Source organism: Halichoerus grypus, chromosome 5 (genome assembly GCF_964656455.1).
Source record: "Halichoerus grypus chromosome 5, mHalGry1.hap1.1, whole genome shotgun sequence".
NCBI classification, from domain to species: domain Eukaryota; kingdom Metazoa; phylum Chordata; class Mammalia; order Carnivora; family Phocidae; genus Halichoerus; species Halichoerus grypus.
Genome location: NC_135716.1, coordinates 149,901,484 through 149,923,785, shown reverse-complemented (window position 1 = coordinate 149,923,785; position 22,302 = coordinate 149,901,484). Strand labels below are relative to the sequence as shown.

At 48.4% G+C, this 22,302-nt stretch overlaps 1 protein-coding gene across 9 annotated transcripts in view; it reads right to left on the bottom strand.

The window, feature by feature from the left end:
* Positions 1-22,302, bottom strand: part of LOC118544703 (BEN domain-containing protein 5) — a 1,415,283-nt gene that overhangs the window by 205,631 nt on the left and 1,187,350 nt on the right. For 2 of the 9 annotated variants that reach the window (XM_078073178.1, XM_036106588.2), the window contains 2 exons: positions 7,228-7,376; positions 955-1,168 (listed from right to left, as the gene is read on the bottom strand). The exons of the other annotated variants lie outside the window; for them this stretch is intronic. In XM_078073178.1, the coding sequence (XP_077929304.1) occupies positions 955-1,168; positions 7,228-7,376 (363 nt within the window). The remainder of the gene's footprint in view (positions 1-954; positions 1,169-7,227; positions 7,377-22,302) is intronic. 9 annotated transcript variants of the gene reach the window in all.

The window sequence follows — 22,302 nt, the reverse complement described above, 5'->3', positions numbered from 1 at the left end:
CTGAGCACTGAACCTCGCTGAGCCCTGCTACCTTGACCTCCAAAACATACCCTAAATCTGGCCATATTTCCCCACTCCCACTGCTCTAACCTTAGTCCAGGGCATCATCATCTCCATCTGAGGCCACGGCATGAGTGTCCTAACTGATCTCCCATTTGGTCACTCCACGATCAGCAGACCCCACTGCCCTTCTCCTGTGAGTACAGTAGATTCAAGCTGTTTCATGTGGCCTTCGCGGCCCTCAAGACCTGCTCTTGCCCACCTCCCTGACCTCACTCTCCCGTCACTCATGACTGTGCCCGTCTGGAGCTTCCTCATCCCGTAAGCATGCTGGCCTCAGCACCTGTTTATTCCGCCTGTTGTACCACCCCTCAGACCTCCACGGGGCTGCCTCACCCACCTCCAGTCCCCGGCCTCTTCAAGCAGACCTGCTCCAACCACTGTGGTTAACACAGCCCTCTTTGTCCTGCCATAACATGTGATGATGCTTCACCACCTTCATCGGTACCTGAAATTATCTGACATATTTGTTGTCCGCCCTAGAACCTGGCATGGGGCCTGCTCAAAAGGTACATGTGGATGGAGTCTACTTTCTTCATTGAAACATGGCGGCTGGACACTTAGAGGCTAGCGGTCAGGAGCACTGCTTCTGAGGCCCAAGGCAGTGACCCTCTTCCCCAGGAATCCTTCCTTGATTTTCCAGCTAGGGGTCTGCTCCCCTCCTGAGACCTCCCTCTCTCACGCTAGCGACCCGAACTGTACTTGCGTCCACAGCTCATCTCCCTGTTACATGTGAGCTCTTCTGGGACAAGGTCCATACCTGCTCTTAGGTGCCGCGCCCAGCCCGGGGCCTGGCATGGAGAGGCTTCAGTGTTTGCTGACCTGTGTCTGGTACCTTCCTGACAGAGTACAGGACAGCATCTCAGTCGTGGCGTTTGTACTGCAGTGACCTACCTCTGACAATGCTTAGTTTGTGAGGCGAGAGGGGTGGCTTAGGGACCGCATCTTTCTTTTTTTTTGTGGCAACTCCTGTGACGCTTCTGTTCTTCAGAACATCTGTTCCCCAAATCATGACTGCCAAGTTCTTTGTGTACTTGGAATCTCCTTGGGTTACTTGTAGCTGGTGCCATTTCTCCTCATCAACCCAAATCCCGCTTCCCAGATGGACCTGAAAGGGATAAGAACACAAGCACCTGTGTCGTCGGACAGGCTGGCGTTGGAAACTTTTCTTGTCCTTTTTTTTTTTTTTAAAGATTTTATTTATTTATTTGAGAGAGAGAAAGAAACAGCATGACAAGGGAGAGGGTCAGAGGGAGAAGCAGGCTCCCCGATGAGCAGGGAGCCCGATGCAGGACTCGATCCCAGGATTCTGGGATCATGACCTGAGCCGAAGGCAGTCGCTTAACCAACTGAGCCACCCAGGCGCCCCTTTTCTTGTCCTTTAAAAGACATTGCTGCACAACTACAAGGGACTCATTCCATAAATACTACATTAACTTTGTTTAAGGGAAATAACGCTTACTTACAAAATACCTATGATGCACCAGGCCTTATTTGAGCGCTTTATATCCACTATCTCAAATCTCCATGGCAACCCTGGAAGGAAGGTGTTGAGACACTATTTTCACCTCAGATGGAAAAACTGGGTTGAGAAAGGTGCAGCCAGTTGCCAAAAGTCACTCGACTATGAAGTTGTAGGGCTGGGATTCTAAGCTGTACTCATGTTATAACAAGGCCGCTCGGAGCCTGACCAAATCTCAGGAACACATACATTCAACTTCTCTCTCTGTTACACTTTAGACAGACTTCTCTCCCTTTCACGTGAGCATGCTGGGACACATGTCCTGGCCCAGTGCTTCTCCACGGTGGCACATACGGGGGTCCTCTGGGGCTGTAAGAATCACTTGTGCCTTGGCCCCATTCCCAGGGATTTGGATTGATTACTCTCGGTGGGGCCTAGGGACCAGGATCATTGAAAGTTCCCTAAGTCATTCCGGCGTACAGCTAAGTCTGAAAACCACCGCCCGCTGGAGCAGGGCGGGCGGCGGCCAGGCTCTGCCATCGACTGGAGTGTGTTTGTGCAAGTCCCTTCCCACCCCTGGCCTCAGTTTCCCGTGAACTGAACTGGGAAAGGGGGATTTCATCTCTGTGTTCCTTCTGGCTCAGAACACGTATAGTTTTCACAAATCAAACAGAACCACGGCGTCCTCAGTCTGATTCTGATGGCACACATAACGGAACATGATCTAATGCTCCCTACAAGGGACGTACTCTGAAAGTTTCAGGGCAGACTCAGTAAATGTAAAGGACTCAGATGGATCTAGCAATGAACTGCAGGTGTTCAAACTGTTTCTCTTTCTGGCTCTTTTAACAACTCAAACACCATTTGCTGATATTATCATTAAAAAATAGAGTTTTGACTTTGACACTGCCATTTATGTTGTATTTCTAACGAGTCTATGGAGGGTGGAAATGGCCTCTGTGGGGAAGGAGGGGAGGCAGGTGCTAATAAGCTAAACTTCCTCAGGGTAATGAGAGGGCTCTGCCTAAAGTCCTTGTCTTCAGCAAGACCTGTAGGTCATCCACATGATGTGGTCAGGGGACCTCTTGGGAGAGGTCCTGGTCTGAGAGACCGTGCACACACCCAAACTGATGGCAGACTGGCAAGAACCACTGTTCAAAGATGACTGAAGATCTTTCTACTGAAGCCTGGCTTGGAAAAGAAGGTGGGCATACACAGACGGGAAGACAGGTCAGTCAGCAACACTGCTTCCTTCACCAATTACTGACGTTTTCCAGTCATTAAAAAACAAAAACAAAAACAAAACAACCCAGCAACACAGCCCACCCATGAATGCCAGTAAGTAACAATCTTCCTGGCCTCATCTGCCTTTGCTTCCCTTTGCTCACAAGATCATTCAGATCTTTGCAGGCCTGCTATCAGATAACCAGATCCACCTGGTCTTCCTGTGCCGCAAACCTCAGGACTACAAATCTACTCATATGGCTCAGGAAGATAAGCCATGCTGAAAGCGAGATGCCTGGGGCCAGCTGGGCAATATGGATCCAAGGTCAAGTCCGTTCTTTTCTCCGCAGTCTGAACTGCGGGTGGGCAGTCCAAGTGCCAGATCAGGCATGTGGGGGACTAGTTTCCTGCTGCTCCCTGCTGGGCCCCAAGTCACCTCCCTAGGTGGCACTCTGAAGCTACCCTCACAAGCTTCCTGACGTAGGGGAAAAACAAGGAATCTGAATTAGATTAAATTCAGAATCAGAAAACCTTTGAGATGGAAGACAGCTTCTGTTTTTCAAAGATCTCTGCTCTTTTCTACCCTGGGCCTTGCTTTCCTATAATCTTTTATTATTCTTAAAAGAGAGATGACAGTCATTTTAGCCAATGTTCTACTAGATAAGGGGGACACTAATATTTTTTGAGTACCTAGATTGTACCCTCAATTTATTTAATCCTCATAATGACCTTAAGAGATGGAAATAGGTTAGAAGTTATTATTCCTACTTTACAGACATGAATAGAGATTCAGAAGGACAAAATTACCTTTCCTAAGACATACTAGCAGTAAATTTGGGGATAAAGATTCAAACCCAAATCTGTGTGACTGGCAGAGCCCGTGTTCCCCAGGCCTTCCTGCCCCTGCCAGTGTCACAGTGGTGACAATGTGGTGGAAACACAGCCTATCTATCGCACCGATATTCTACTGGGCTTCTTTTTGAGCTTTCCTCTGTACTGGTCCAGACGCTTCCCTTGCTGGCCCCCACCGCAGGTCACTACTGCAGACAGGGAAGCCAGAAGAAGCCACAGGCTGGCCCTCCCGTCTCCAGTCCCTGCTCCCTCCAACCGCCCCCCCCCAACCACTACCAGATCAGTTTCCCTAAAACATGGCTTTCCTTGACTAGCTGACTTCCAGTCTTTCAACTCTGTGTTTCTATGTGAACCCTTGGGAATCTTGAATGGCTCCCTGTTTACTATCACATGTACCCAATCTCCTCAGTCAGCTTTAGAGGCCCTCTAGAATTCTCTTTCCAGTCAACCTCCTAGCCTTTATTTCCCTGCTATGGCCATCAAGATGAAGCTCCCAAACTCCTTCCCTTCCTTCTACTTTCAGTGTGTAGTAACACAAAGATGGCGCTGGAGGCTCCAGCTCCGGGTGTGAATCTTCACCCTGCTACCTACTAGCTGGGAATCTTGGGCTAGCCACTTTACCTCTCTGAGCATCACTTTCCTCGGGTGGAGAAGAGGCAGAACAACAGAATTCACAGAGCTGTTCTGAGGATTATATGACAACATGAATCAGATGTCGGGAGGACAACACACATTCTCCGCCCCCCTCCCGTCTCCCCCACCCCCAGCCGTGTCTCTGCTTAGGCCTTTCCCCTGTCCAGGAATGAATGCCTTCTCCTATGTCTTCTTAAGCCTGCTCATCTTTCAAGCCCCAGTCCCAAATCCAGGAAACCCTCTTTAACTGCTCCAGGACTAAGTTCTATCCCCTCTGAATTTCTAGCCTACTGAGAGCCTTCACCACCTGATTTAGCCCTCCACGGTACATCTCCATGGGGATGGGGTGAGGCTTTGCCTCTTCTGTCCCCTTCATACTGATCAGGACTAGTCTGAACACAAAGCAGTAAGAAACTGATGGGCATATTTAATATGTTCTAATGGCACAGGCTTTCAGTTCTGGTGAGCTGTTCCTTAGAGAAGAAAATATTTTCTGACATGCACTTGAGTACAAGGCCAACTTTACAGCACAGAAAGAAATGGCTCTGGGTAAGACCAATCACAGGTATGTGCTGGGACAAGGGCTCTTCAGGTTAGCAAAGCTCAGGGTCACCTGGAGCGATGCCCAACTTTCAGAGATACAGCAGAATAGACTGGAAAAAACACTGGCCTGGGAACCAGGAGACTTGGCTTGCACTTCCTACCTGCCTGTCTCTAATCTATTCTATAATTACAGAGGAATCCCTTCTCTGGATGTGTTTCCCCATCTATTCCATTTAAACTTTAATGGTCTTTACTAACAGCTTTGTGCTTCAATGAGTTTTTGAAATAAAACATCTTAGACAAAGAAAAGCAATGAACTTTATCAAAATCAAAGTAACTTTTGTGGTAAGCCCTATTCACATAAACCAGAGTTCGCTATTTGACCAAAATGTTAGCCTTATGTGTCAAGGGAGGTTATTAAAAATATGGCAACTTCTAGGATGAGACTTGATCAAAAAATGGCTTTGTGAAATGTTTTATAGGACAAAACTAGTTTCCTACCAGGAAATGGATCCCATTCTAATGCTCTAGGCTTTGCAGAGATTAAGGCTTTTGTTCATGCAGGCAGAGGAAAGAAAGGGTCAGAAACGCTAGCAGAGCCAAGAACAATGAGGATGCAGGCAACGCTGCTCTGGGAAGCTGCCATCCATTTCTAGTCTGTCCGCTTCCTCTCCTCTCCCTTCATAAATTTCTCTGCTGAACTACCAATTAGTTGCAAACAAGTCAGGTTAGTTTTATAGCAACATGTTGGCAATAACCAATGAAAAAACAAAATTGGCAATTTTAAGATTTGTTGTGCAACTCCTGTAAAAACATTAGATGGGGTTTGAGAGACCCATTTTCTGGAAATGGAAAAATGATACCTTTGCAAAAGCGGCCCCCATAATGCTCAGAAACTATCTGTCAGTCTTCAAAGGAAGAGAGAAATAGATTTCTCTTGGAAGCTATCTTAAGAAAAAGTCTCTAGTCACTCTACAATGTGGTCATCACTAAAAAGAAATCAACAAACACAGAACAGTCCTTTCTTTTATCTCCAGTTGAGGAAGATTCACCCAACTTAGATACACAGTTGGAGTCATTAAAAGCCTATGGATAACAATAATCCATCCCACCTCATGAAGATGGAGACCCTGATGCCCAGAAAAGGAAAGGACCCATCCAAGCAAGGTCGCACAGAAAGCACAGAGAGCGAGCTCTGCTTCGCATTCAGGCTCCGGGCTGCCTAAATCCACCCTGTCATGCCACCTGTCCCCTGCAAAGCGGACTTTTAAAGCCTGTGGGCTGGAGCAAGTCAGACAGAATGGGCTGATGACCTGGCGCATCAGTTCTGCCTCTGCGGGGGAGGCAGCGCTCACTGGGAGATGGAATAGCAGCCTATCCAAGACAGCCCTCAAGACTAACACATTTCATTTCCTCAGCTGACAATATTTGCTTTTTTGCCTCAATCTGGCCAGTTGCAGGGATGTATCTGGATGAACCCAAATAAAACAACCTTTTCTTTCTCATCAGCCCACTGGGGAAACAATACTGGATAAACAGAGACCTTTTGAAGCACAAGGCAAGAAAAATAGACTGACACAGATGATTCTCTGGGAAGAATGAGAGGTGGTATCTGTAATGTGTGCCATGGTGGCAGAAACAGAACACTAAAACTGAATTTGACCAGTGCCTACACAAAGGGCTCCAATATACTTCTTCCAAGATGAATCCATTTGGATGTTAGAAGGATGTCCGAACAGTTATCTCCCTGCCCTGCTGCTATATCACATGACTTTAAGACTTTCCAAGGCTATTCCATTATTTTTCACCACTGTACCAATGCAACTACTAATAGTGCTTAAGTTTTCTTTCATGATTTTTTTCCAAGGGTCTTACAAGAAAATCTGAGGAGTTATATGTGGTCCTAGGACTGTGGGCTAACCACTGCTGAATATATAGCTTGGAAACAGCTTCGGGACATCCTAGGAGCACGTCTCATTTACCAGCTTATCCTCAGCATCTAGCATAGGGCTTAGAACATGTAGATACTTCGTAAATAGTGAAATGTATACACATTGAGTTATCTGTCAGTCAGACATTTCATATCTTGTACACCTTACAAATTTTATATATCTGGTTTTATAGGAGGGTAGGACAAGTTTCATCAAACTACCATGTTTTTAAAAACTTTCTCACTACTAAGCTATTTTATGTCAGTTTCGTTTTACAGTTGCTTTGGCCCAGTATTTAAGAAAAAGGTGTGTGTGTGGGGGGGCGGGGTAGGGAGAGAAAAAGAACAAGTCCCAGAACAGCTCCTCTAGTTACAACACACGAATTCTGGACATAGTTACTCAGGCCCAGGGCCAGGAGGCCAACCGGCCAAGCTGTGGCTCTGGAAGCTCCCACCGTACTCTCCATCGTTACTCTAGCTAACAAACACTTGCAGGGAATGGATAGTGAGCTTGAAACACTACCTTGCCATTGTCTAGGATATACTTGTCCATGACAGGTGCAGGAGCGGGGTAATAGGACGACGTATTTGCTTCCTCACTGAAAGTGCTCCGTAACTCCGGCTCGGGCTCGAGACATTCTGACTTTACTTTTTCCAAGTCAATGGCGGGACCTAGGCAGTTAAGAAAAGAGATCTGTCTAGAACTCCAAGGAAAATAAAAGGCAAATATTTTTAACTACGCATCTATCAGCACATAGTGGCACAAAATAAATATGCTGGCTTATTTTGTCCATTGGACTACACTTAAACCCAGGCTGGAAAATAATATGAGATATGAACGTCACAAGGGAAAAGGAAGAAAACTGGAAGACAAGAATGAACTCGACTCTAAGTAGGAATGAGAAGCAGTCTTTGAGGGTGTCGTCGTCTGACTGGAAATGCAGGGGACTCAACTGCCTGCTCAGAAGAGGGGTCCTGGTAAGACCCCGGTGGAGAAAGGGGTGGCCATCACTGTAATATGCAAATTGCGTATCTGCAAAAAGCCCACCTCTGCAGCCTCCAGGGGAGCAGGCCACAGCCAAAGAACGGAGGTTAGGGAAGCACTGGGGAGAAATCCAAAGGCCTCCCTCTCCCTAAGACCTAGTAAGTAGCTAGACAGGAGCATTTCAACCAAGAAATTAAAATACAATACAGATTAAGCTTCTGATTGCCTGATCTAGCAGCTACCCTGATTTTTATTTTAATGCAATCAACACAAATTACGCGCAGTTTAAACAGCGAAAGGAAGCTGGATAAATGGTGGAGGTTTCTAAGGGGAATATTTTTTTCTCCATTAGCATTTAAAAATGATGGGCTATTTTTTAAATCACCTATTGTGTCTTGATTACCAAAGGGCAGAGACACAGAATGAAAATGAGTAAATAAGGCTGAATGACTGGATTAATTTTTGCAGGAGAGCAACTCCAAAGGCCAACAGAGAGCTCGGCACCCTAGAAATGCTCTCTCCTCAAACCTTTCGGGGGTCGTCCAGGCTCAGGGCTTTAGCTACTGCTTTCGTGGGTCCCCGGGGCCATGTCTATACCCTAACTAACCGATGAATATCATGGTCCAACTTTCCCTTTTCCTAACCGTGTGGATCTCTTGGTACAGAGCGCTTTATATATCAAAGCCCTAACGAGCTAGTTGCAATTCTATGTTCAACTGCCACATCCTAGACTTTGGCTGGTGGTAGAGATGGTATTGGTGATTTTGTTACTAAAATTCCTCATGACACAGCTTCTCAGAACAAGACTATCATTCCTGAATTGCTGCCATCTGCAAGACAGAATCTCGGCAGTCTCCAAGGACGTAAGCAGGAGCCCTGCACAAAGCAGAAGGCAAAATGGCCGGGGAGCAGAATGGTGCTGATGGAAAAGCATGGCTCATCTTGGGACATAAGTTTCGGTGCCGTGCCTGGCTCTGCTGTTTTAATTGTGTGACCACAGGGGAGTGACCTGTAGATGCAGAAGTTGGCAGAGGGAAGGGGAGACAGCATCATGATTGTTCGGATGGCATCTCCTATACTGTGTGATCTATTCAAGGGCTGGGCTCTTCTCTTTGTCCCCAGCACCTGGCACCGAGTAGGTGTTCTCTGAAAGTTTGCTAAATGAGTAAAAGAATGGCAACAATAAATGAAGAATTCTGCAGTTTCAGAAGCAGATGCCAAAGTTTCTCCTCTCTCTGTGTGAGATCTCAGGTTGAATTTCTGAGATACAAACTCAAGTGGAGCATTTGATCTTTTCTTAGATCAGGGAAGAGGTAATTACTTCAGTTTCCCCTAAAGGGCATGGCCCAGTTGGCATCTGAAGCCTCTTCCTGCTCTGACATTCAGCAACAGGAAGAAGGGCTGGGCTGAGAGGATGAGGTCCCTGTTGCCACTGGCTCACAGGTCCTCTTTGGCAAGATTGTGTCCTTTCTCTAAAGCCTCTTTTTCCTTCTATGAGAAGATGCTGGACAAGGGAAGGACTCCAGTTCAGCTCTGACTTCAGTCCGGTTCTCTCCCATCCATCTCCACCATGGCTGCCAAAGAGATCTCCTTAAGACCGTGTCCTTCCTTGCTTAGTACCCTCCTTCCTAATTACGCTCAAAATGAGGTCATACATTGCAGCCTCCTTAAGGCCCAGGACAACCAGCCCCCTCTCTACCCCTGGGGCTCACTTCTTGCTCTCCCCTATACTCCCCTCTGCCCAGGGCCCCTGATGCTGTGCTGGCCCAGGCCTCTACGCCTTTGGATGTGCTCCTGTCTCCGCCTTGCATAACACCACCTCTGCATGCCAAGGATGGAGCTTAGGTGTCTCCTCTGCGAGGCTTTGCCCTGATCACTACCAGGTGTGGGGGGGGGGGGCGGAATCCTCTATTTTGTAAATACTTCCAGCAAATGCTGTTTGCAATCATCTGCCAATCTGTCTGTTGTCCACATTAGACTGTGAAGCTCTTTGGGGGTAAAACTTTACTCTCTTTGCAGTCTTGGCACCCAGAACAGGAGGGGAGAGAGTTGTGGGGGAGGAGGGGACTTAAACAGGCTGGGGCAAAGGTCCTGAAACAAAGCCCTGCTGCTGAGTTGAGGTGTTTGGGGGTGCAGGCTGGGGTGGGTGGGAGCTGTTCTTAGACTTTTGTGACCTTCCTGACAGCCCGTGAAGTAGAAATTAGGGCTGTCAAACAGAAATTGGAAACAGCTAGGCAGAACAGATGATTCTGAGGGCTACAGAGGGACATATAAGGGACATCAGGAGTGAGGGTTGAAGGACATCAGGAGTGAGGGTTGAAGGGACATCAGGAGTGAGGGCTGAGCGTCACTTCTTGGGCTCCAGCCCCTGCTGCTCCCTCCCCCACCCAGTCAGACTCCACACCAAAGTGCCAGCCTGGCCCTCTCCATACAAACACCCTTCCTTCCAGCTGCCCAGTCTGGAAGGAACGTGCTTGTGCCCTTCCTGCTGTCTGGTCACTCTGCCCCACAGATGTCCACCCAGCCAAACTCCACGAGGCACTCAAGGCCTGACTCAAATGCCACCTCCTCCATGAGGCTGCTCTATCCCTTCAAAAGGAGGTGGTCATTCTCTCCACCCCTTGGCTTAGAATCTGGAAGCAGAGAATGGAATTTAAATTCTGGATTTGCCACTTACAGTTTAGGGTGAGCTGTAAGCTGTAAGCTCTGCCCCCAGCCCGTGGACCCCTCACCCCCACAAGAATCAGAGGCACTCAACTGTGTCTATGCCTGTCTCCCCCACTAGACTGTGAGGCCTGAGGGCAGGCAGGGGCTGTGTCTTTTTATTTCAGAGACCAGGGCTCAGCACAGTGAGCGCCTGGTTCACATTCTACCCTCAATAGGTAATTTCCACATTAATAATTACTTAACCTTTCTGACCCTGTTGCCTCACCTGAAGGAAGGAGCCACACCAGAGACGTGGCAAGACCGAAGACTCAGTGAGTTGCCCAGAGATGTGAAATGAGCACTCCAGAGTGTGGCACAGAGCGGGCCCTGAGGCCACACTGTGCCCCCGCACCGCCCCTCCCTCACACACACGTTATCCCTGGCCGCAATCTTAGCCCACCACTGACTTCGGTGGCTTCGGTGCAGGCAGAGCAGGTCCTGGCACCCCGCGGCACCCCATGAGCCCTGGGCTCGTGCTGGTCTCCTCGGGGACTACTGTATTGGGATCTCCTGGCTTTCAAGGCAAACTGCTTCCTGCCATTCCCCCTCAGCACCGTTCAACACCCAGAGGCTGCTCTCTGCGACCCCCCCTTCTTCATCTGGCTCCTCACCCTCAGCAAGGAGGGCAGCCCAGCCAAAGGCGCATCTTGGGAGGGGTTCCTCAGGGGACCTGGGTGTGAATTGCAGCTGCATGACCTTAGACTAGTCACCTCACCTCTCCGTGCCTCGGCTTTTCCTACCTGCAAAGTGGGGGTTCCCCGTAGCCACCATGCAGGCTGATGACGCCCCTGGAAGCGCCCAGCACGGAGGCAGGCACAAAACAGAGGCTCAGGAAGCGGCACATGGACGAAGGAAGGACTCCAGCGGTAAAACGGGGTGTTCAGTATTACAGAATCCGAAAGAAAAGGAATAAAAAAGCATGTGATTTCTTTGGGGGAAGGAGAGGGAGGGCCTCTAGTGCTTTTAATTTAAGGGGGGGAGACAAACATTTCACTGCAAATTTTAGTCGGCTCTACTCCCGATGTTGGCAATTTACATCTCATTACAACAAATGCCTCAGATTGCTGTTTTGCTTTTAAAAATTTCTGAGGCATTGTTCTCCTTCAAACACATGTGACCAAATTAGCCACAATAATAAGCACTCGCGCTAAGAGACAGCATTGTAAGATCTGGTGCAGATATTTTAAGTAACAAAGGAACTTTTTTTCCATGTTGTGGGAAGAGTAGGAATTTAAAAAAAAAAAAAAAAAAGGTCTTTTGATCCACTTCGGGTTTATTTTGGGGAAAATACACCTTCCATGGAGAGAAACCTCTCAGCTGGGTAAAGGAAGCTTTTAAAAAAGTATAAAAGGTAGTACTTGTCTTTTCATTCAGTCATTCAGAAACCCATTCAGCACACAATTGCTGCGGCATCCCAAGATCTAGGCCCCTTGAGGCACTGGGGGGCCCCCCCGAGAAAATACAGTTGTCCCAGTTCTGCAGAAGTGGAGACTTTCATGAGAAACTCCATTACTTTGCATACACATAGCTGTGATTTGATAGACAAGCACTGGATTTAGTTAGAAAACCTGGTATGAGAACAGGTTGTCATTTATTTTACCTCTCTAAGCCCCAGGGGCCTCTTCCATAAAATGGGAATCACGGCACAGAGTAAGGGGCTTAATAAATGTTTGTTGGCACAACGAATAAATGAAATTATATCACTCTGTTTTTGTCTGGCTTACATTAGACTAATGCTGTTCTTCCTGAAAACCTTTCTAAAAAAAGTTAATGCCTGTGTGACTTCCAGGGGGTTCAGAAGTCATCCATGTCTTCAAAATACATGTCTATGTTTAAACACGAAATGCCACTTCTGATTTCTGCTGAAACAGAAAGGCTAATAATATGAGATTTTTCTTAAAAAGTACTAATCATTCCATTCATTTCTGTCAGTGAATAGGAAGTTTCTCTGTTACAGGTATAATTCTAGTTTCTTCCTAAACGCAAAGTGAATCAAGTCAAAATTCTTACATGCATTCAGAACCCCTACTGTGGCACAGAGGCTCACTGGATTGGGTAGAAGAACGAGGATTCCACTGTTTACAAAGACCCGAGCACGGGAATAGCTAGGTAACAATGAAGGAGGTACACAAGAGCCTTAGAAAGAGGCAGGGGAGATGGCTCAGAGCCAGGCAGGCGGATCCCCCTCTGTGGACCCCATCATTGTTTCCCAAAAGGCATCAGCCACTTTCACCTGCCATTGTCACTATGTGTCTGTTTCTTAGCCCCATTATGCTTCCAGGGAGGGTGGGGGACAAATCTGGTCTTATTTCTTCGGTGGGAATCTACTAAGCATCTACTAAGTGCCAGTCCTGGGCTAGATGGCCCTGAGTGGTTCACAGCCCAGCAGTGACAAAAGACAGGCAATAGATCCCTACCCTATGTGGTTGACAAGGGTCAGGATAAAGACTTGGGAACAAAAGCAAAGGAGGGGATGCTCCACCTGGAGGAGACCAGGAAGGCTTCAGAAGGATAGTCACACACTTCTGTGCTGGGGTTTGGAGGAACAATGGGCAGGAGCTCATTGGGAGTGGAGGACGGGGGTGGGGAGTTACTCTCATACAGTGAAGGCACATGGCACATAATCGAGGCTCCATGACCGGCCAGGAAGTGGGCAGCATGATGATCTGCAAGGGTCTGGGGAGGGAGAGGTCACTACCAACCTGGCAACCCTGGGAGGCTTCAGGGAAGAGGTGAGCTCTGGCTGGAGCACTGATGTGTGATGAGGTCTGGGGAAGGTGGAGGGGTGGTCAGGCAGGGGATGGGATCACAGTAAGCAGCGGCTCTTTGGGTTCTTCTCCCCCTCCTTCCCCATTTTCCCAACGCGTTCTATGAGCAAGGGCTGGAGTAGGCTTTGCTGGGCAGAGGCAGGACAAGCTGGTATCGCCAGAGGCACCAGATTGAGCAAGTCCTTGCAGCTCAGCTGGATGCCCCCCACTGTGGTGTGCCCCCCCATTCCCCTCCTCAGGAGTCCAAAGCACAGGGTAGCAGAGCTGGGATGGACCTGCGAGTGTCCCCTCTCCATGGGGCAGAAACCCAGCAGGGGGTGGCAGGAGCGGGCCCAGGGCCCCAGTCATGGGGGTCAGGGTATTTTCCCCACTTTGAGGAACTGTAGGTGCCCATTTCAAATGACATATTTGATTCTCTCTGAGGTAAGCAACACCTACTGAATGTCCTCTTTGTTATATACCTTACACCAAAATCTCTCTCTCTTTTTTAAATCTTTGTAGTACTTTTCACCCTGATGTCAAGTAATTATTTGTTTCGCATCCGCTGGCTAGAGTGGAAACTCCAAGGGCAGCCGTGGTCTTGTTCACTGCTCTCTCCCCAGCACCCAGTACAATGTCTCTGGCACACAGGTGACCCTATCTGCTGCGGAGGCTGTTTTATGTATGACAAGCACCAGTCATTAAACATGTGTTAAATGAAAGAAGTAAATCCTCATGGAAGTCTTGCAAAACAGATCTTATTATCTCTGTAGAGGCTCAGAGAGGTAATGTGCCAAAAGTCACACAGGTGGTGAGGACTCAAATTCTGGGCTGTTAGACTCCAAAGCCTTGTTCCTTCCACTGCTCTACACCTCCTCAGCCAAGGGCAGGTTTCAGATTTCACAGTCCTGCTCACCCTGTGGGACTCTCAGCTCATCTCTGACCTTGGGGGCTGGGGGTCCTTGAAGAACTCCACAGGGGGCAGTGGGGAGGAGGGGGCGTCCCCAGGACTCATCTCACCTCTGGCAGCTCTGAGCCTATCCTCTGCCAGCTGGTGGGCAGTCCAAACTGGGCTGCTTCTTCATCGGTGGTTCTTCCACTCCCCTCCCCTTATTTGGGTTCTTATTTAAAGAGATCATTTGTATAAAAACTCCAGGAATTTTCTGGTTGGCATCTTGAGATCATATAGGTTGGTAAGGCTAACCATCTGGGCCCAGGGAGCATCCAAACATCAGGAATGTGAGAACAGCACGAGTCCGCCCCACCACACATGCACTCCCTCCTAGCTACCTCTTCGCTATGCAGTCCAGCCAGAAACTACTTGAGAGAGCCAGCTTCTCTCATAACTCCAAATCTTTGTTCAGGCTGTCTTGCTGCCTGAGATACTGTTCACTTTCTCTGCATTTGGATAAACCTAACTAGTTCCTCACGTGGGGGCCTTCCTCAGCCACCTAGAGTACCCTTGCCCCAGTCACCTACGGAGCCTTCCTCTGTATCCCCTGCCAATGCCCCGAGAGCCCGGAGCACAGCAAGGCTCACACTGTACTCCCCCTGTCGACTGCTGAGACCGAGAGTCTTTAAGGCAGTACCAGGGTCTTAGCCGTCTGATTTCCCTGGGCCCAGTGTAGGGCCTGGAACAAAGGAAGGGTCTAATAAGTGCTCCTGCACAAAACTGTTTCCCTACTGTCAGAGCCATCCGGTAATGGAATGGGCTGCCCTGGAGGCAGTGAGTGAGCTTTCTGTCTCTAGAGGGATGGTAGAGGAGGTTGGATGATCACTTGGCAAGGAGGCTACAGAAGGCTTCCTGTCCCGTGTAGGAGGCTGCACCAAGTGAACTCTGGGACTCCCTACAGGACTAGGGACTGAGCTGGGACTCTAAGAATCACCTCCAACCAAACTCAGCTTCCTGGAACAGTAACAGAGGGTGTGGCCAGACTCTGGGCCCTGCTGAACCTGCCAACCAGACTCATTCCATCCATTCATCTTAACCCTCTGTGGCTTCACGAGGATGAATCTGTCCAGATTCCACATGGCCTAGGCATGTCCTGTTCCCTCTCTGGTCCTCAGTTTTCCCATCTATAAGATGGGGGTGAAGGTTGGATTGGGTTCTTATTTAAAGAGATCATTTCTATAAAAACTCCAGGAATTTTCTGGTTGGCATCTTGAGATCATATAGGTTGGTAAGGCTAAGAAGAAACAGTAGGCTCTTAAATTAGGCAGGTAACATCCCATCCAATAACTCAAAGGTTAGGCAGTCCCAGAATCCACTGTAGCACATAAAGGAGGTTTAATCATGAAGGCAGGGGAGACACAGCCACTGCAGAAACACAAGGCTGGATGCCCGTGGGATCAGCCTGCCTAGTGTATGGAAAAGTGAGACAGGCCTCAATTTGAAACCTGGTTCCACCATCTCCCGGTTGGGTGGCCTCAGGAAAGATACTTCATCTCTCTGAGCCTGCTCTCTGGGCCTCAGCTGCTGACCCTCTCTACTGTGGAGGCTGTTTTATGTATGACAAGCACCTAGTGTCAGGCCCAAAGCAAGGTGTTCAGAGAGGCCAGTCTTTGCCTGTGAGGAGCCCTCTCCCACCTCCATTTCCTCTGACGGGCAAATCTAGCAGAGAACAAGCCTGCCCCCTGGCCGCACCAAAGCCAATGACCATCAGGCAAAGCCTTGTCCTGGGGGAAAGTACATTCCTGTTCTGGCCGAGCAACTCCTACATGTTCTAAGCTACCCAAGCAGATTACAAAGGGACAGCCTGGAGTTGTCCTTCAGCCCTATCCCCGTTGCCCTAGAAAAATGAACTCCAGGGAGAAAGAGGAAGAAGGGTCCGGGACAGTCCTGCCACTCTGAAATCTGTTCTTAAAATCATCTAGGAGGAACTGTGGGTAACCTTTCCGTCAGTGGTGCGAAAAGCCCTTCACAGTAGAAGATCACCCATATCTTTAAGAGAAATAATTCCAGTTCTCACCGCTACATCTTTTCCTGCCATCCGAGCTGAGGAGGCATGGGGCACAGTGGTTTTGACCCCGCTCCACCACTCACGGAGGCAGCTGGGAGCTCGGGGGCCTCCTGGGCCTCACCTCTGCGACAGGGCTACGCAAACTCGGCCTGTGGCCCTCCCTCGGTGCCTGACTTCCGTGAGCGCTCCTGATGACTGGTGAGAATGGACTGAGGCTGCAGGAGACAGAAAAGCATCCAGAGGTTCACCTCAGGCCCCAGAAGGAGAGCCCTGGCAAAGAGGAAACTGAGCCATAAAGAGCAACGACTGAGGGACTGAGGGGGTCAAAAGGAGTGGTTAAGGACCGGGGATGGGAAGACAGAATTCTGTCCAGGAACAGTGGGTGGAGGGAGAATTCTATAAACTACAGACCAGTAAACTTGAGCTCAAGGCCAGGCGAAGTTGTAAAATGGCCTATTTAAGAATGATTTCTGAGGACTTACCAGAGAGACATTAGGGGTTGACCAAAGATTAAAATATGCCAAGACAACCATACCTGTGTTCTGTGGCAGGACAATGAGAGTCTATGATATGCCAAGCATTGGACAAACATTATCCCACGTGCATCCTTAAATGATTCTACATCAGTATGCTGGGCCCACTGTGCACTTACTTCATGCCAGCCCCCGGATAGAGGTCTTCCCACGCATCTGCTCATTTACTCCTCATAAGAACTATAATGGTGGGTACTATCATTGACTCCGCTTTACAGATGAGGTAACTAAGGCCCAGAAAGTTAAGTAACTTGTTCAAGGTCACAAATTAGATCACGGGAAAGCCAGGGTTCAAAACCCCAGTACTTCCGACCTCAGGGCCCAGGCAGGCCCTTAATCACCACGTAGGCATGAAAGATACCCATCTTACAGAGGAGAAAACAGAGGCTGCGAAGGGCTCAATCATTTACTTGAAGTTGCACAGGTACTGACCCAGAGAGCTGAGGTTCAAACCCAAGTGATACCTGTTGCCGAAGCCCAGGCCGCCTCCGGCACAGGGGAAAGCCAGCAGGAGGCACTTGGCCGACATTAGCTGCCTTTTCAAAGGCACTGTCAGAGACCTGTGCTTAAAGAATCCAGCTCGGACCGCAGAGGATTTTAAAGATCAAAGCTGGTATTTTAACGGACCTTGGACAGAACACAAGGCGTGAGCCCAGAGGAGAACAGAGGTGATAGAAACCGAGCTCTAAAGAGCCAAGACAGATTTGCAGACCATAATGGCCTTCCCCTTCAAAAATTTCAACCAATTTGAAATGTGATGATCTGGCCAACAGGGATGTGAGCTCTTCTTTTTGCTTCTCCTCGCTCAAATGGGGATAATCATCCTTACCTGGCCTCACGATAGGGCTATCACAATAGTCCAATGACATAAAAATGTCAAGGTGCTTTCAAACCCATCAAGTGTCATGCACGTGTGAATTATTGTTATTATGCTCATTATCTATGCCTCTTTCGGGTCAGGATTCATCATTTCTGCCTCCATTCCCTGACAAAGCACACCCCAAATCTAAAACCAGTATATGCCTCCCTCCTGCAGTGACAGCCCTGGTTTTGTTCTCCCTGGTGTTGTGCTGTGTGCAGGTCTGGCCTCCTCACCGGATTGTGTGTGCATCTCGAAGGCAGCAATTACGTCCTCCTCCCCATACTCCTCACAGAGCCCTTGCAAGCTTTAGCTAGAGGAAAATCACTTGAATCACACCAAAATGAATTTAACTATCTAAGAGGCACTGGTGCTAACACTGAGGACAACATCTAAGCTTTTGTCTTTGACCTCTAAGGACAAGGAATGTAGCCTAGGAGAAAGCGAGAGGGACCCTGGAGTCTCTCTCGCACACCAAAGCTCCCCCTTGCAACTGGCTTTCTACAGTGTGCTTCCCCTGAAGCCCTTGGAATTCTGAGTCTGCCGAGCCTCAGTTTAATAAACACTGCTCTGGTGCTCTAGCTTGTGAATGTTTAAAAACGGGACCGTCTTATTTGTTTCTACGTTCCTAGCACCCAACGCAGTCCTGGCACAAAGGATGTCCTCAGTGAATAATTGCTGAATGAATGAAAATAATGAACATAGGCACAGATAAATCTCTACTTTATCAGTTGGAATATCCACATGCTTTCTGGATCCTCAGCATTTACTTCTTGGGAGAGGGTGGGCAAAAGAGGGCACAAAAGGAAAAAGAGACTGGCATTTACTAAACATAATATGCTTTATGCTCACAGGGCTTTATCCTTGCCATTTGCTTCCTCACTTAAGTTTGATGTTGTCACAGAGGCCCCGAGAGAAGAGACCCTCAGGGGGAGAGTGAGGCTCCTGCTCATCAGAGAGGGCTACTTCCCATGCTCCGATCACAGAAAGGAAAGTTCTGTTTCACAGAGAAGATGTGCTTTGTGGGGAGTGGGAGTAGAGGAGTCACCTCCATATCCGGACAGTGAAGTCCAAGGGTTAAAGAAGGCTGTGGAGGTGAGGGTCCAGAGAGAGGCGCACAGGACCAGGTGTCAGGAGACCCCCTGGGAATGGGCCTGTGACGCTGTCTGGGCTTGTCTCCTCATCAGCAGCACCAGTCCATTTCCTGGGTAAGCTCTTTCACCTCTCCAGGACTCCATGCTCCAGAGAATCTTTCCTGTTAAATCCAGCTTGTGTCTATTTGTGGAATGAATGAAAGATGAATTACTAAGGGCATAAATGAAGAAGTGAGCCATCCAGGGACGTCTTGGAAACATCTTCTTATCCTATCTTGCTGCTGTCCTCTTTCCTTCGGCCCCTGACCTCCACCAGGAGCACCGTTACAACTCCTGGCTGCTAGAGGGCCTGCTCACCACTCTGAGGTCCCCATCGGGCTCAAGGGGCCAGGCTCCTGTTCTCTGCCTATTCTCATCTACCACCTGCAGGACCCCAATGCCTGGGGGAGTCAGCAATGATTCTTCCAGGCAAGGAGCCTACCTTTTAAAACAGCATTGCCGACCTGTTGGCCTCTCTTGCCTCTGAATCTGCCTGTTATGGTGTAGATGATCCAGCACCCCAGCTGGACAAAGGCCATTGAGCTGGGTCCCCGGGCAAGGTGGACAGGGGAAAACATGCAAGGAAGGGCCTCTAAGAACAATGCTTGAGTCAGGCCCAGGGGGCCAAGGCTGGTACAGCTCAGGATGTGCTCTCAGAGGACACATGAAGCCAAGAAACCAAGAGGGTTTTAGTCATTTTCTGGTTCTTTGCCATGTTACCAGTTTCTAGATGTGTATAGATGAGGAGCTATTATAGCAGAGGATGTCTTCCCAGACTCACCAAGAGAGTTCCACCTTCAAAGGCCAGGCTAGACACCCCCTCCCTTTCCAGGGCTCATTACACCGCATTTCAACGATATGCTTACATATTTACCTCCATCACTACCCACACCCCAACTTCAACTTCCAATGTCTTAGTCTTCTTTGTATCTCTCCAGGCTCCTAGGCTCAGAAAGCACCTCGGCAATGTTAGCTAAGTTATATATATATATATAATAAATATACATATATAATATATATAGCCTTTTAACTTCTATAATAGAAGACCCTGACAGACAGAGAAGTTAGTTAACCAAGGTTATATAGCCAATTACTAGCTAGGGGAGACAGAGTTAAAAACCAAACTGGGCCCCTCCTTAGCCCTCCCACTAAATGGGGTGAAAAAGAAGCTGACGATAAGCAGGCAGCAACCAGAATGCCAGGTGCCATGCTATGAGGGGTATTATTATTTCCACTTTACAGATGAGAACACCAAGGGTCAGAGAGGTGCTCTCTGCCTCGATCGCTCCTCACTCTTCCCATCCACTCACTCATGCCTGAGTAACAAACCTTCACCCTCCAGGTTCCAGCTTAGGTGCCATTTCCTTCAGGAAGCCTTTCTTCCCCAGTCCCCCCAAATTGTGTGGGGGCCCCTCTTCTGCAGTCCCACAGCCCCCTGTGCTTTTGTCTTTCTGGTGACATTTATGCCCTGTGCTGTCACTAGTTGTGTCGGTGGCTGTCTCCTTCAACAAACTTTGAGCTCCTCAAGGGCAGAGGGCAAGGGCTCTACCTTAAACATATCAAACTCTCACCACCAGGCAAAATGCCTGGCGCACAGCAGAACACCAGTGAATAACTGTGGAAGAAAAGAGGGAAGGAGGGAAGGAAGCAAGGAAGAAAGGGAAGAAGGAAAGAAGGTTCCCAAAGCCAGAGTTGGGAAGTAGGGAAGTTGAATCCAGGTTTGGCTGGTTCCGAAGACTAGACTATAGCTGTGAAAACATACAAATTCCCCTCAGGGTAGAAACCCTTCTATTATATTCTTGTGGATTTGTCTTAGAACTTGGCACATTATCATTCTCCAATCAACAAGTGCTAATCCACGGACTAATTTAAGCTCTCACAGGTCAGGGACGGTTGAGTGTGGTGTTCCAGGATGCCCACGGCCCCTAGAGCACAGGGCACTGCACATGGTCGTGGGTGTTCCACACACACTTGCGGCCTGAGCTGACTTCTATTCAGCCCGTCCACTATGAAGACAATGGTGACTGATCAGGGAAGAGCCCATCACTGGTCCTCAGGCTGGCATTCAAGGCCTGTGGGGTAGGAAAGCCTGGAAAGTTCAAGACACTGAAACTATGGCTGAGGTCAAGTTAGTCTGTTTTAAGACTAAAGAGGCAAAATGCAGAGTGTCTTATTGCCCCAGAGATCTAGGAGTGGTTTCTGGAGTTTAAGCCCAGTTCACGATCACACAAAAGAGACAGTTTCCCTAGGAGTCAAAACAGTGGTGTGGAGAGTTTTTGTTGTTAGTGTGCTTTTTCCCCCCAAGAAGTTTACAAAAGGTGTAGCATACAAGGTGCAGTGAAAATAAAAATTATTCCTCTGAAGACCAGGAAACACTTGTTTTTTCTGAAAATTCCAGTTCTCTCCCCGTCCCCCACCCCCACTCCAAGACCAACATAGCTTCTGAATTTTTGCGGTTAGGGCTTCTTTTTAAGATTTGTATTTTGATGTAGAATTTTAATAACTCTTTAGGTTGCGTACCACCTGTGACCCTTTATTGTCACTTCGCACCCCTACAGGCTATGACCTGGGAGAAGGGCCAAGGCAGAGGCCGAGTCGGAAAGTGGGGAAATTACCAGCCTAGATATCAGGGGACTTGGTCTGACATGCCTTCTGCCTCTGCCTCCCCAGTGACTCCGGGTAAGTCCCAACCTCAGTTTCCTTCTCTGTGACAAAGGCATGGAAAGGCCTCTCAGCTGACTCCCTGAGCCATTCTGAAGATCTACCGAGACACTGCCTTGAGGACCCACTTTAAGAAATAAAAGGCACCTATGAATATAAGTGAGGTTGGGTAAGAGCACATTTATCTAAACATCAAAGCAGAATGAATGAGGCTTTACATAGAAATCTATTATCTGATAACACAAACCTTCCTTCTTGAGTGCAAAATTATATTTGATTCAAACTTCGGAAATAGAACTTGTGTTTCTAGACTAGATTGCTCCCATTTTTAAGCAAAAAACACTGGCACGGGGCTATTAATGATTGTCCTGTGGGGATGTGGAGGCTGTGAACCACTGTTAGACTAGTTTCCAGAATACGGACTGGCCTCTGCCTTTTACAATTCTGGATTCTTGTGTTCTGAGAGAGTGTTTCTCTCTTGTTCTCTCTGCTAGGCAGTCATTTCTCCCTGCTGTCAAGGCTGCTGCCTTTCAAATTCCCCGATTCCTGATTCTAAGCCACATTAGGTAAGAAAACCTAAAAACCTGGTTTGTTAATACCGCTCGCAGCGTTAAGAGCCTCTTCAGTTCTTCTACGGGCAAACCAAAGGAGTTTTCTACATCTTTATGTTAATCCTCCTAAGGTCATGTGCCTCTTGCTCAAAACTTTTTAGTGTTTCTCATTCCCTCCCGAACAAGTCCGACACCCCAGCTGGCACGGGTTTTCAAGGTCTTTGGCCACCTGTCCTCAAACTACACGCGCAGTATCTCTTCTCAGCAGGCTCGGGGTGCTTTCCCACCCTCAGTGGCTGCTGTGCCTTGAGATACCCCCGCCCCTCAAGGCCTATTTCAAGGCCCACCTCCTCTGGGGAGTCTCCCTCGGCTACAAACAACCTCTCCAAACTCTGAACTCTCCCATTTTATCCACACACCCCCCGTGGCATTTATTGTTTCTGACTTAAAGTTATACACTTTT